We start from the raw sequence: 14,907 nt of genomic DNA, 5'->3' as shown, positions 1-14,907 counted from the left end.
GAAAAATTCACCACAAAAAAAGGAACAAGAGGCAGTACCAAAGGCTAGGGACCTAATCAATACAGACATTGGCAATATGTCAGATCTAGAGTTCAGAATGACGATTCTCAAGGTTCTAGCCAGGCTCGAAAAAGGCATGGAAGATATTAGAGAAACCCTCTTGGGAGATATAAAAGCCCTTTCTGGAGAAATAAAAGAACTAAAATCTAACCAAGTTGAAATAAAAAAAGCTATTAATGAGGTGCAATAAAAAATGGAGGCTCTCACTGCTAGGATAAATGAGGCAGAAGAAAGAATTAGCGATATAGAAGGCCAAATGACAGAGAATAAAGAAGCTGAGCAAAAGGGACAAACAGCTACTGGACCATGAGGGGAGAATTTGAGAGATCAATGACACCATAAGATGAAACAACATTAGAATAATTGGGATTCCAGAAGAAGAGGAAACAGAGAGGGGAGCAGAAGGTATATTGGAGAGAATTATTGGAGAGAATTTCCCTAATATGGCAAAGGGAACAAGCATCAAAATCCAGGAGGTTCAGAGAACCCCTCTCAAAATCAACAAGAATAGGTCCACACCCCGTCACCTAATAGTAAAATTTACAAGTCTTAGTGACAAAGAGAAAATCCTGAAAGCAGCCCGGGAAAAGAAGTCTGTAACATACAATGGTAAAAATATTAGATTGGCAGCAGACTTATCCACAGAGACCTGGCAGACCAGAAAGAGCTGGCAGGATATATTCAGAGCACTAAACGAGAAAAACATGCAGCCAAGAATACTATATCCAGCTAGGCTATCATTGAAAATAGAAGGAGATAAAAAGCTTCCAGGACAAACAAAAACTGAAAGAATTTGCAAACACCAAACCAGCTCTACAGGAAATATTGAAAGGGGTCCTCAAAGCAAAGAGAGACCCTAAGAGTAGTAGATCAGAAAGAAACAGAGACATTATACAATAACAGTCACCTTACAGGCAATACAATGGCACTAAATTCATATCTCTCAATAGTTACCCTGAATGTTAATGGGCTAAATGCCCCAATCAAAAGACACAGGGTATCAGAATGGATAAAAAAACAAAACCCATCTATATGTTGCCTACAAGAAACTCATTTTAGACCCGAAGACATCTCCAGATTTAAAGTGAGGGGGTGGAAAACAATTTACCATGCTAATGGACATCAGAAGAAAGCAGGGGTGGCAATCCTTATATCAGATCAAACAGATTTTAAGCCAAAGACTATAATAAGAGATGAGGAAGGACACTATATCATACTCAAAGGATCTGTCCAACAAGAAGATCTAACAATTTTAAATATCTATGCCCCTAACGTGGGAGCAGCCAACTATATAAACCAATTAATAACAAAATCAAAGAAACACATCAACAATAATACAATAATAGTAGGGGACTTTAACACTCCCCTCACTGAAATGGACAGATCATCCAAGCAAAAGATCAACAAGGAAATAAAGGCCTTAAATGACACATTGGACCAGATGGACATCACAGATATATTCAGAACATTTCATCCCAAAGCAACAGAATACACATTCTTCTCTAGTTCAAAACTCTTCAAAGTGCAGGGATAGAGGGCACATACCTCAATATTATCAAAGCCATCTATGAAAAACCCACTGCAAATATCATTCTCAATGGAGAAAAACTGAAAGCTTTTCTGCTAAGGTCAGGAACACAGCAGGGATGTCCATTATCACCACTGCTATTCAACATAGTACTAGAAGTCCTAGCCTCAGCAATCAGACAAAAAAAGGAAATTAAAGGCATCCAAATTGGTAAAGAAGAAGTCAAACTATCACTCTTCGCAGATGATATGATAATGTATGTGGAAAACCCAAAAGACTCCACTCCAAAACTGCTAGAACTTGTACAGGAATTCAGTAAAGTGTCAGGATATAAAATCAATGCACAGAAATCAGTTGCATTTCTCTACACCAACAACAAGACAGAAGAAAGAGAAATTAAGGAGTCAATCCCATTTACAATTGCACCCAAAACTATAAGATACCTAGGAATATCTTCCTAGAGGTATCAAAGAGGCTAAGAATCTATACTCAGAAAACTATAAAGTACTAACCAAAGATGCTAAGAATCTATACTCAGAAAACTATAAAGTACTCATGAAAGAAATTGAGGAAGACACAAAGAAATGGAAAAATGTTCCATACTCCTGGATTGGAAGAATAAATATTGTGAAAATGTCTATGCTACCTAAAGCAATCTACACATTTAATGCAATTCCTATCAAAATACCATCCTTTTTTTTTTTTTCACAGAAATGGAACAAATAATCCTAAAATTTATATGGAACCAGAAAAGACCTCGAATAGCCAAAGGAATATTGAAAAAGAAAGCCAAAGTTGGTGGCATCACAATTCCGGACTTCAAGCTCTATTACAAAGCTGTCATCATCAAGACAGCATGGTACTGGCACAAAAACAGACACATAGATCAATGGAACAGAATAGAGAGCCCAGAAATAGACCCTCAACTCTACGGTCAACTAATCTTCGACAAAGCAGGAAAGAATGTCCAATGAAAAAAAGACTGCCTCTTCAATAAATGGTGTTGGGAAAATTGGACAGCCACATGCAGAAAAATGAAATTGGACCATTTCCTTACACCACCCATGAAAATAGACTCAAAATGGATGAAGGATCTCAATGTGAGAAAGGAATCCATCAAAATCCTTGAGGAGAACACAGGCAGCAACCTCTTCGACCTCAGCCGCAGCAACATCTTCCTAGGAACATCGCCAAAGGCAAGGGAAGCAAGGGCAAAAATGAACTATTGGGATTTCATCAAAATCAAAAGCTTTTGCACAGCAAAGGAAACAGTTAACAAAACCAAAAGACAACTGACAGAACGGGAGAAGATATTTGCAAATGACATATCAGATAAAGGGCTAGTGTCCAAAATCTATAAAGAGATTAGCAAACTCAACACCCAAAGAACAAATAATCCAATCAAGAAATGGGCAGAAGACATGAACAGACACTTCTGCAAAGAAGACATCCAGATGGCGAACAGACACATGAAAAAGTGCTCCACATCACTCGGCATCAGGGAAATACAAATCAAAACCACAATGAGATATCACCTCACACCAGTCAGAATGGCTGAAATTAACAAGTCAGGAAATGACAGATGCTGGCGAGGATGCGGAGAAAGGGGAACCCTCCTACACTGTTGGTGGGAATGCAAGCTGGCGCAACCACTCTGGAAAACAGCATGGAGGTTCCTCAAAATGTTGAAAATAGAACTACCCTATGACCCAGCAATTGCACTGCTGGGTATTTACCCTAAAGATACAAAGGTAGTGATCTGAAGGGGCACATGCACCCGAATGTTTATAGCAGCAATGTCTACAATAGCCAAACTATGGAAAGAACCTAGATGTCCATCAACAGACGAATGGATAAAGAAGATGTGGTATATATACACAATGGAATACTATGCAGCCATCAAAAGAAATGAAATCTTGCCATTTGCGACGACGTGGATGGAACTAGAGGGTATCATGCTTAGTGAAGTAAGTCAATCGGAGAAAGACAACTATCATATGATCTCCCTAATATGAGGAAGTGGAGATGCAACATGGGGGGTTAAGGGGGTAGGAGAAGAATAAATGAAACAAGATGGGATTGGGAGGGAGACAAACCATAAGTGACTCGTAGTCTCACAAAACAAACTGAGGGTTGCAGGGGGGAGGGGGATTGGGAGAGGGGGGTGGGGTTATGGACACTGGGGAGGGTATGTGCTGGGATGAGTGCTGTGAAGTGTGTAAACCTGGCGATTCACAGACCTGTACCCCTGGGGATAAAAATATATGTTTATAAAAAATAAAAATAAATAAATTTTAAAAAAAGAAAAGAAAAGAAAAATAAAGTGGAATAAGAACAAACCAAAAATTATTTTATTTCCAAAGATTACATCCCCAGGAGATAAACTGTCAAACAGGAAATTTACATGAGTACAAAGGAAAAATTTTGACTGGAAGCTTCATATTCATCACATTATGCAATCACTTTTTGCCTCGATTTTTTTATTAAAATTATAAACATATGGAAAAATGTAAAGGATGACCAGTGAACATCTCTATATCCTCCACAAAGTTGACTAATTTTTCACAACACCTAATTTTTTATGTACTTACCTGAAAATGTGCTGCAGACATCATGACTTTTCAAACTTGAAAACTTTTACATGCATCTCCTAAGAATAAGGGCATCATCCTAAATACCTCAATACCATCATCACTTCTAGGAAAATTAAACATATGACGTTATCTAAAACCCATTCCATCCTCATACTTCCCCAAGTATCCCCTCCCAAATGTCTTTTATAGTTGCTCTAATTTTTCTGAATCAGAAGCCAACTAAGGATCACACCTTGCTCATGACTTTTGAGTGGCCTTAATCTAGAAGTCTCTTTTTTGTTCTACTACGTTGGCTTTTTGAAGAGTCTAGACCAGTTGTCTTGTACAAAGTCTCAAACTTTGGGTTTGTCTATTTCCTCTTCATGGAATTCAACTTGTTCCTCTATCTCTTGTCTTTCTTATAAACAGGAACATAAATCTGGATAAGAGGTTTAATTAGATTTTCATCAAACACTCTTGGCAAGAATACATCACAGATTATCATGTGCACCTCATAAGGCATCTCATCAGGAGCCACATCACGTCAGACTGTCCCACTAGTAGTGAAACTCGGTTTCTCCAGATCTATTAGATTTGTAATTGGTATCTGTGACCTTTGACACCATATAATGTTCCTTAAATATTTTTTCACCTAATGGGCTTATCAGCCATTGAATTTGCCTAGTTTAATTACATGAAGGATTATAAAATGGTGATTTTTCTGAAACTCTCATTCCAGTTAAAAGATGGCATTCTTCAGTTTAGCTCATAGAGAGCTTTCCTTTTACTTTTTCATTATGGTCTCATTTTTACTTAGCATGTTATAACTAATTACAGTGACTGTTGTATTTGATGTTTAAATTATCTTAAATTTGACCAGTGAGAGCACCTTCAAGTTGGCTCCCATGTCCTTCTGACATTAGCCTTTGAGTGCTTATTCTTGAAGTGCTATCTTTTTGTTTTGTTTCATAAGAAGATACCCCAGACACATCTTCTACTTTCCCTGCTCCATATATAGAATCAGCCATTACTCCAATGAGCCCAGGTTCCTTTTAGTGGGGAACAGCATTTAGAAACCAAAATCTGGGTACTAAGCATTCTCATTGCTATTGGGTAACCAAATGTTCTTCTCTAGAATATCTTGCAAATGGCTTTGTCCAGTGTTAAACACTGAGGTCTTTTTAAAAGTTTATGTCCTTGTAAATATACTTAAATATATAAAAAGATATTTTCAAGTGAGCTAAGGCAGGTCAAGAAATATGCTATGCTGAATGCCTGCATTTAATTCTAAAACCTTTCTCAGACAGAAGGCTCTAGCTCCTTTTATTAAAACACTTTTTTAAAGGATACCAATGGTGAAAGTGAGACATAAAATAGTGGGAAGTGGGCCCAGGGTAAAATGCAATGTATGTTAAAAATATGGAAAATGTTTGGAAAGCCAATTTTAACTGAAGACTAGAATGTTTAACAATAATATTCAAAATATTCACATATCACTTTACACAAAAGGATTCCTAGAAGATGAGTATAACAAAAAACAAGTGAAAAGGCAGCCTTCTACATGAAAACCCCAAAAGTAATTTCACCATCTGGACCTCAGCTGAGTCTGAGGATTTATGTACAGTTATTATAAAAGCAGGTATAATTAGGAACACAGGAGAAAAAGAAACAACAAGACTGAGATTGCAGTTAGGGGGATCCTGGCAAACAAAGAAATAAAACTGATTAAATTACTGCAATTATGCCCAATCAGTTTAACCCACTGAGCCACCCAGGCGCCCCTATGCCCAATCAGTTTACAAAACAAATAGTGAATAGTACTCTTGGGGCTTGAGGTTGGAAACCAATGATTATAATTTGTATCTACAATTACCATAGAAAACCAGAGCTGAAAACTTAAGATTCTAAGATTCTAAGATTAAAACTTAAGATTCCTTGACTCTGCCCAAGATTCTAAGATTCTAAGATTAAAACTTAAGATTCCTTGACTCTGCCCAATAAGCTCAATTTCATTAGTAAAATGAAAGGCTATACATAAACTAAGTGAAAATTCCTCCTGGCTCTAATGAGCTACCAGGCGTAGAGTCAGATTCTGCAAATAGGTACCTTCGGCAACAGGTAAGAGAGTATTTGCCTGACAGTCTCCCTTGCTTTAGTTCACTACACTTTCAAGAATACTATCCTAGAACTCTATTTGGGAGTGTCAAATCATGTCCAATTAAGAAATATATAAGGAAAGGGAAAAGAGATCCCATTTGGGCAAATTTTTAATTTCCCAAACTAAATTCTAAATTAACAAAACCACATTTTTTAATCATCATGGACTTTTGGAAAAAATATACATGTACTCTAAAGCTATATGTTTATATATATATATATATATATATATGTCTGTATGTCCTTTGTCCACGTACATATATTTATATATACAACCTGCTGCTGAGGCAGTTCATAAAAAGTGATTATTTCCACATGAAAATTTGAATTTAAAGAATTCCTTTTTACCTTGAATTTTTCTTTATGGAAGAGAGCATGTCCTACGCTTGCTTGCCATTTTAGTAAATACAGGCTCACACTTATTCACATTAACTCAATGACTAATTTAAAAGAAAATTCATATCGAAGCTTGTGCTTAGAAAGTGAATAAACTTTAAAGAAACAAAATGTATATTCCATTATTTTCATGTTTTTTTTTTTTTGTTAGGACTTTTATGTTTTTTTCCATGAACTAAAAAAAAAATGTCTATGTTCTTAGAAACCTTATTAGCATTTAAAGGTACTTAGAAAATTCGACAAATCAGTGCTCTTCATAATCCCACTGATCAATTTCACCATGACGTAGTGGGAACTAGTATATTTTCTCCATCAGTTAAAAAAAAAAATCTAATCCAGAATCTGTGCCCTATTTATTATTCTCCAATAAGGAGTCTTGAATTATTTGAGAGAAGAATTAAACTTCACCGGGCTTATCTGCTCTAAGGAATCTCTGATACTGAGTAAGGGAAGAACTGTAAATAAATGGCTTCCCATAGTCCTTCCATTTATAGAGTTTTTCTTTTGTGTGAACTTTCTTGTGTCTGCACAGGTTTGATCTGTAACTGTAGGCCTTCCCACACTCCATACACTTGTAGAGTTTCTCCCCGGTATGGATTCTCTCGTGTTCAGTGAGGAATGAATACTGGCTGAAGGCCTTCCCACATTGATTACACCGGTAGGGCTTCTCTCCCGTGTGAATTCTCTGATGCCTGTACAGGTTGGATTTGCAACCAAAGGCTTTCCCACATTCTCCACAAGTATAGAGCTTTTCCCCGGTGTGAATTTTACGATGTTCATTGAAGGAGGAATACTGGTTGAAGGTTTTCCCACACTCGTTACATTGATAGGGTTTCTGGCCAGTATGAATTCGCTGGTGTTCGAGAAGGGTTGAGATGCGTGTGAAGGTTCTCCCGCATTCCAGGCACTTACACAGCTGCTCCCCAGTATGAAGCCTCTGGTGTTCAGCCAGGGATGCAAACTGGCTGTAACCTTTCCCACATTCACTGCATTTATAGGGTTTCTCCCCGGTGTGGATTCTTTGGTGTCTATGAAGTTTTGCTCTACAATTGAAGGCCTTCTCACATTCAGCACATTTATAGAGTTTCTCACCGGTATGAATTCTCTGATGTACGGTGAGGGTTGAACACTGACTGAAGGCTTTTCCACATTCCTTGCAGCGATAGGGTTTCTCTCCTGTGTGTACCCTCAGATGCTTGATCAGGGTTGAACTGCTGCTGAACGCTTTCTCACATTCATTACATTTGTAAGGTTTTTCTCCTGTGTGGATTCTCTGATGGGCAAGAAGGGAGGATCTGTGGCTAAAGGTTTTCCCGCACTCATCACATCTGTAGGGTTTCTCACCAGTGTGAATTCTCTGGTGTTCAATCAGATGGAGACGCTGGGTGAAGCTTTTCCCACATTCACGACAAATATGAGGTTTTTCTCCTGGGTAAATCTGGAAGCATCTCATTAGGTCAAAATTCTGTTTAAAATCTTTCCCAAAGGTGTAATAGATATTGGGTATCTTTTCTATAGGAACACTCTGCTGTGTAACAAGAGTTCTATTTATAAGTAAGCCTTTCCCCAATTCAAAACTTGTCTGCTTTACTTCTCCACTCATGGTTTTTTTGTGGGAGGTCACCATTTGCCTAAGAGATTTCTTCTGCTGCTCCTGTCCCGTCCTGCTCTCAAATTCAAAAGTCTGTCCAAAATTGGTGTCCCAGTGACCACACTTAATGGACCTCTTCTTTATTATTCCCTGAGATGTTTCTTCTCTAGAAATGCCTTGTCTGGGAGGCAAGACTTCCATTTCCATCTGAGCCTTGAGACCTGGAATGAGTCAGAAGCATAATGATGGCACCTCTACTGGGAGAGACAGACGTGCGTCAGTGGAATGAAAAAATTGGTAATAGTACATATAAAAGAACTCTGAAACCTCTTTTGATCTCAAATATGGGCTTGCATCTGGGTAAAAACCAGACGAGATGGAAAGAGAGGTGAAGAGGGGAAGGAGTAGTTTGAGAAGGTACAGCAGACAAATGAACGCTGGAAACGAAGAGACTTGCAACTTGAGAGAAGTAAATGCAGAGATAAGAACTGGTTGGGCAGAAGGGATGAAGCTACAGAAAAATGTCAGCTCGTAAGCTTCAGCTGGATACCGTAGGATACTTCAGTTAATTATTTCCTACTCTGTGTAAGGAGCCACGAAGCAGGTAACTTGTCTTTATTTTCTCTTTTTAGGTTTACTTATTTTTTTTAGTAATGTCTACACCCAATGTGGGGCTCTAACTCACAACCCCGAGATCTAGAGTCACATGCTCCCCCAACAGAGCCAGCCAGGTGCCCCGTTTTCTCCTTTCTATTCACATGCAGCTTTTATTATGTTTTCTGCCATGCTCTCGCCAAAATTTTATACACATTAATTTTAAAATCTCTGCAGTGTTTTAGGTTTTGTGAAATCTGTATGTGAATATGATTTCATATCATAGTCTGTGACATGAGACACCCTGCCATCACTTCTCTCCTTCCTATTTGATCCTGAGGAGAAACAGATATATTTGTCTCTTTTAGTAAGTGGCAACCAGAAGATTAACCTCTGCAGGAATCTTTCATGAATGAAAGTCTGCATGAAATGAGTCAATATGTCCCAATGATCTGGAATACACCCAGGGCACAAGCTCAGACTGGACGGTAAGTGAAAGGGTTTAGTTTGAGCTGATTCTAAGGAAGTGTGGGTTAAAATCTGGCTCTCTTTTAATCAATCCATTACTGAAAATACATTAAAACTAGGTCTTTGGGGCTGCCTGGTTGGCTCAGTGGGTTAAGCCTCTGCCTTCAGCTCAGGTCATGATCTCAGGGTCCTGGGATCAAGTCCCGCATCGGGCTCTCTGCTAGGCAGGGAGCCTGCTTCCTCCTCCCTCTCTCTCTGCCTGCCTCTCTGCCTACTTGTGCTCTGTCTGTCAAATAAATAAAATCTTAAAAAAAAACAACAACACCTAGGTCTTTGTATGTACTTAAATAATAAAACAAAGTATAACTAGGTTATGTATGTTAATAAAACCCATTGAGTTTTAGTAATAAAATGTATTTTATTAAAATCAAATAGTAAGAGGAAGAAGACATACAGGCACTAAATCTGTATAAAAATACTCTAATCTTGTTTTTCTAAAGAAATTTAACTAGTAAAGCCTAAATTAGCCATCTCTTTTTCATAATTTTACAACATGCTTTACTTACATATTCTATCATTTTCCTAATATATATGCATATGAAACCTGAAAATAATTCAAGTATTTATTCAGGGGGAACAGTGGATACGTCTTACGGTTATTTCCTCATCCCTTACTGTGCACACTGCAAGTACACAATTAGAATGTCTTACATTAAAAAGATAATGCATGGGGCGCCTGGGTGGCTCAGTGGGTTAAAGCCTCTGCCTTCAGCTCAGGTCATGATCCCAGGGTCCTGGAATCGAGCATCGGGCTCTCTCATCAGCAGGGAGACTGCTTCCTCCTCTCTCTCTGCCTGCCTTTCCACCTACTTGTGATCGCTCTCTGTCAAATAAATAAATAAAATCTTTAAAAAATAAAAAGATGATGAACGGGCAGAGTGAGTTGGAAAAATCAAGAAAGGCACGTGGCCTCAAAAATGAGCTCTTCTCTCATGCTGGATTCCTGAAACCTAATCAGTCATTTATTGAACAAAGACTGAATAATCAGCAAGGATAACATGAAACAAAGACATGACTGGACAGGAATAGCTCGTTTCCCCTTGGCATGAGAAGCCTCAAATGTACAATTCAGGTCTGAAGGTCAGAGAACCAAGATACCAGCATCGACAGTATTAGTAGGGAGTGATTTTATGAAGGAAGGCGGATAATAAAGAGGGGATGGGTTTCAGCAGAACAAGAAAAGAGGACCCTGTGCGTCAGAAATGAGACCTGAGCAAAGTCATCTGGGGGGAAGTAAACCTATTTAGGGGACGCTTACTGAGTAAAGAAGGAAATCCAGGCCGGAATTCGTTAACATTTTTATTCAACAGGATGAGGCCCAGCACGGAGTTCCTGAACAATGGGCTGAGGAACTCAGAAGAATAATACAGGTGTTGTATACGCTCTTTCGCAGGTAATAATAAGACGAAGTGATCATATCTGGTAAAGTGGGCAGCTTGGACCAGAGCGAGGACAGAGTGGAAGCTGAGCAATGATACAGCTGCCATAGTCGTCTTTTTTTTTTTTTTAAAGATTTTCTTTATTAATCTGAGAGAGAGAGAGAGAGATAGGCAGGCAAAGGGACAGGGAGAAGCAGCAGGGGGAGCCCAACGCGGGACTCGATCTCAGGACCCTGGGATCATGATCTGAGCCGGAGGCAGATGCTTAACCAACTGAGCCACCCAGGGGCCCCAAGGCTGCACCGAGTTTTTAATTTTGAGCCTAATCAGCACTGACTTCATCATCAAGGCAGCTCAATTAAATTCAAATGCAGGATATTTGATGCCAGAGGCACAGAATTCAAAGAAAGACCTGGTCTCTTCCTTAAATATATACAATCCAATTACGAAAATAAATAATAACGAAGGAACTGTAATTCGCTAGGAAAGATGCTGTCACAGATGCATTTGAGACATGGAGAAAGTGGCATATAAATGCGAGTGACTGAGGAATGAATGGTGACTGGGAAGCAGGAGAAATAAGGAAAACCTACAGGTCAGGTGGACAGGTGGGTCTTGTAGGATAAGAGGGTTCCCAGGGGACAAGATGGAGGTGGTAATCCAAGAAGGAATGACACACAAACATAATGAGTGTGCAGGTTTGGGGGGAACATGAACTGGCATGGAAGGGATCACGGATTCCTGTAAAGCAACATGGAAACAGGCTATGAAGTAGGTTTAAGGTTGCATAACTGAGAAGCAACGAGTTCTTCTAAGAGACAGGATTAATACACCTGAGTTTCAAAAAGATTGCTCTGTGGATGGAGCAGAGGTTGGGAGAAGAGAACAAGGCTCAGAGAGGGTAACTCTCCTGCAGCACAGAGCACTTGGGAGCCGTGGCATCGGTAACGGGAGCTTAGGAATGTCTAAATTCAAACCAAGATCTTAAGTGCTATCCTGTACTACTCACTAACTTTTTGGAGATAAATGTCTTTTAATAAAGATGAAAAGTATTTGTGAAACCATGAAAAAAAAAAAAGCCCATAAAGGCAAGAATCATAGATTAAAGGCCAAATCACAAAGACAGAAGGAAAATATTGCAAATCCATGTTACACGGTCAACAGAAATGACAAAGGTGATCTAGGTTTCTGTCACTGCTTTTTAGCTCTTTGACTCTGTGAGCAAAACGTTTTATAACCTCTGATGTGCCGATTCTTCTAATATAAAGAGGGATATCTAAACTTGACCATTCTCAAGTGATCCTCCAGCTCCAACCACCTACAGTTTTAGGATAAAGACCAGCGAGACTAGCCAGGGCTAGAAGAGGATGTGTACACTACAGATCTTGGGACCAACTCCAGCTGCTGTTGCTGGAAGGCCGCCACACCAATCCACGTACCACTATCTCTGACTGCGTCTGCATTATGGATGGGGAGTAAAAGGGTTGCAGTAGAGGCCCCCAGGTCCCCCAGCCAAACTATTTACCATCTGGGCCGTTGTAGGAAATGTGTGCCAACCCCTTGGAAAGGCTACAGTGGCTACAGCTGGAAAGGCTACAGTGATCAAGAAGAGCTGGTTGCCTCTAACAGTGGGACACGAGAGCCCAGTCTCCCTGGAGATAAAAGGGAAATGTTGAGCTAAGAAATCAGAGACACAGGAGCATCGACAACTCTGAAATATGTGGTTGGTGAAAGAAATTACAAAGAATCGAGACAGAAGGTGTAAAGTACTTAAAATCTGCCAGGCATGAATGCATGTAAAGGCAGATGGGAAGAAAGCCATGAAAGCCAACAGGTCAAGATGGCAGAAGGGAGTGAGGGAAGCCACAGGAAAGGAAAAGAGGTTGAGAATGTGTGGAGTGTTAAGGAGGAGAAGAAAGAGGTCTACACAAGGGCTTTCTTGAGCCAAGAATACCATCACAACCACAGAGCCTCCAGTCAGGAGGCCCTGGCTCATAGTTTCCAGGCAAGTTCTCCCAGCACTGCTTCCTCATGGTGGGCTCATGTACAAAACGCCCTGAGCCCATTTCCTGGACACTTACTCACCTAGAGAGGCATCTTGAGGAAGTTCTCTGTCCACCAGGCAGGGGTCTTCTCCTTGTTGCAACTGGCAGATCACCTTCGGTGTTGAGCACGGAATCCCTGCTCGTGAGGAAAGGAACGGGGTTGGAACAGGGGGGCTTGAAGGGCAACCCCAGAGCTCACAGTGCAGATAAGGGAGCCTGGGGAGGCAGAGCAGGCAGCACCAGCGCTTCTGAGGGTCCACGGCTCTCAGGGGATGGAGCAGGAGGCAGGGCTCGGTTCAGAAACAATAGGGGGCCCCCAGCTATGAATGTCTCTAACATGGGAGTCCTGTAAGTTTCTCAGATGCTAAATGGGGACCCAGGAATTGGATGAGGACAGTGGTCAGGAGGCAGGGTGGGAGGAAGGCAGAGGAAGGAGAAGAGCACAGCGTGAAGGGCGGCCTGACATCAAACACACACTTTCCACTTCACAGAGATTCGTCCTTCCCCAGGGGCATGGCAGAGGAGAAGCTGCAGACTCTGAACCCCAAAGAGGCGGCTCTCCCTGCAGATTCTTCCTTATAGACAAGCCTCCTTACCCAGCGAGACGAGGGTGCCGTAGTTCTCCAGCATCACCTCCCGGTACAGGGTTCTCTGTGTGGCATCCAGGCGCAGCCACTCGTCCTGGCTGAAGAGCACGGCCACGTCCCTGAATGTCACAGACTCCTGCAACGGGAAATCCATTCCTTCTCAGTGGGACCAGCTTCTCCACTGCTCAGTAGGTACAGGGCTGGTGTGGGGATGTGTAGCAACCAATCCTGAAAATGTCCCAGGATTCAAAGTATTTCACCTTAACTTTTTATGTTATTTTGGGGACCACCCAGCAACTAGGTCACAAATGTCTACTGGGAACCCACGGTGGGCCACCTTCTGGGAGGGTAGCAGGGGAAAAGGCAGTCCCTGCCAATGAGGAATTTCAATCCAGCCTGGGACCTGTCAGAGTAACTGAGCACGTACATTCACCTCCCTCTTACTCAAAATCCAAATTAAATGAAAGCGGGGCGGGGGGCGGGGGGATCAGAATACACTTAGAGCAAGGCCATAAAACTGTGGAAATGCCATTAGCAGAACAGAAATGAAAAGGAATTTCTGAGCTGTAAAGCAAATTGTAAGAATATCATTAGTTCTTGTTTACTGGGTACTTGTATGTTAGGGACTATGACGGGAGCTTTGTACACAGTATCTTCGCTGAGTTTCAGAGAAATCCTATTAAGAAGATGCTATAATTAAATCATTTTGCAGATGAAGAAACATCTCCAAAGGTGGTATCACCTCCCAAGGTAATCCTGTTAGAAATTGGTGGAGATTGAAACTGAATTCAGGCAGACCTCTACGCTACACTGTCTGTTACACGGGTTTCCACAGTCTATGGAGACAAAAAGACGCAAAGGACCTGCAAGACTACACAGGTGCCAAAGGGAACTGTGAGAGAAGGAAGTTCTTGCAAAAGAACCCCATTATACCCCAAAGCAGAGGTTGGCCAGATGTCACCTCTTGTATGAAAGGGCTGGAACACACGGAAAATGATACATTTTGACCTTGGGATTCTACTTTTAGGATTCGACTATAAGAAATTCTCACACAACTGGATAGGGCACACAACTGGATATTTGTTCAAGGATGTTCACTGGAACTCTACTTATATGCCAACAGTTGTGGTAGGCTGAGTAACGAACCTGTGAACACTATATCACTAGATATATATATATATATGACTAAAAGAACTCTGGGGGCACCTGGGTGGCTCAGTTGGTTAAGTGTCTGACTCTTGATCTCAGCTCAGGTCATGATCTCAGGATCATTGACATCAAGCCCCATGTCATGCTCTATGCTGAGCAGGGAGTCTCCTTAAGATTCTCCCTCTCGGGGCACCTGGGTGGCTCAGTGGGTTGAGCCTCTGCCTTCAGCTCGGGTCATGGTCTCGGGGTCCTGGGATCGAGCCCCACATTGGGCTCTCTGCTCAGCAGGGAGCCTGCTTTCCCTCCTCTCTCTGCCTGCT

At 41.0% G+C, this 14,907-nt stretch overlaps 1 protein-coding gene across 1 annotated transcript in view; it reads right to left on the bottom strand.

The window, feature by feature from the left end:
- Positions 1–6,880: 6,880 nt before the first annotated feature.
- LOC111158900 (zinc finger protein 879) overlaps positions 6,881–14,907 on the bottom strand; it is a 166,379-nt gene continuing 158,352 nt past the window's right edge. The window contains exon 8 of the mRNA XM_022521219.1: positions 6,881–8,130. Coding sequence (XP_022376927.1) covers positions 7,112–8,130 — 1,019 coding nt within the window. The 3' untranslated portion in view covers positions 6,881–7,111. The remainder of the gene's footprint in view (positions 8,131–14,907) is intronic.

Source organism: Enhydra lutris, unplaced genomic scaffold (assembly GCF_002288905.1).
Source record: "Enhydra lutris kenyoni isolate GAN:26980312 unplaced genomic scaffold, ASM228890v2 scaffoldscaffold64, whole genome shotgun sequence".
Classification (NCBI taxonomy): domain Eukaryota; kingdom Metazoa; phylum Chordata; class Mammalia; order Carnivora; family Mustelidae; genus Enhydra; species Enhydra lutris.
The sequence above is the reverse complement of the archived record's forward strand: the minus strand, read 5'-3'. Positions and strand labels throughout refer to the sequence as shown.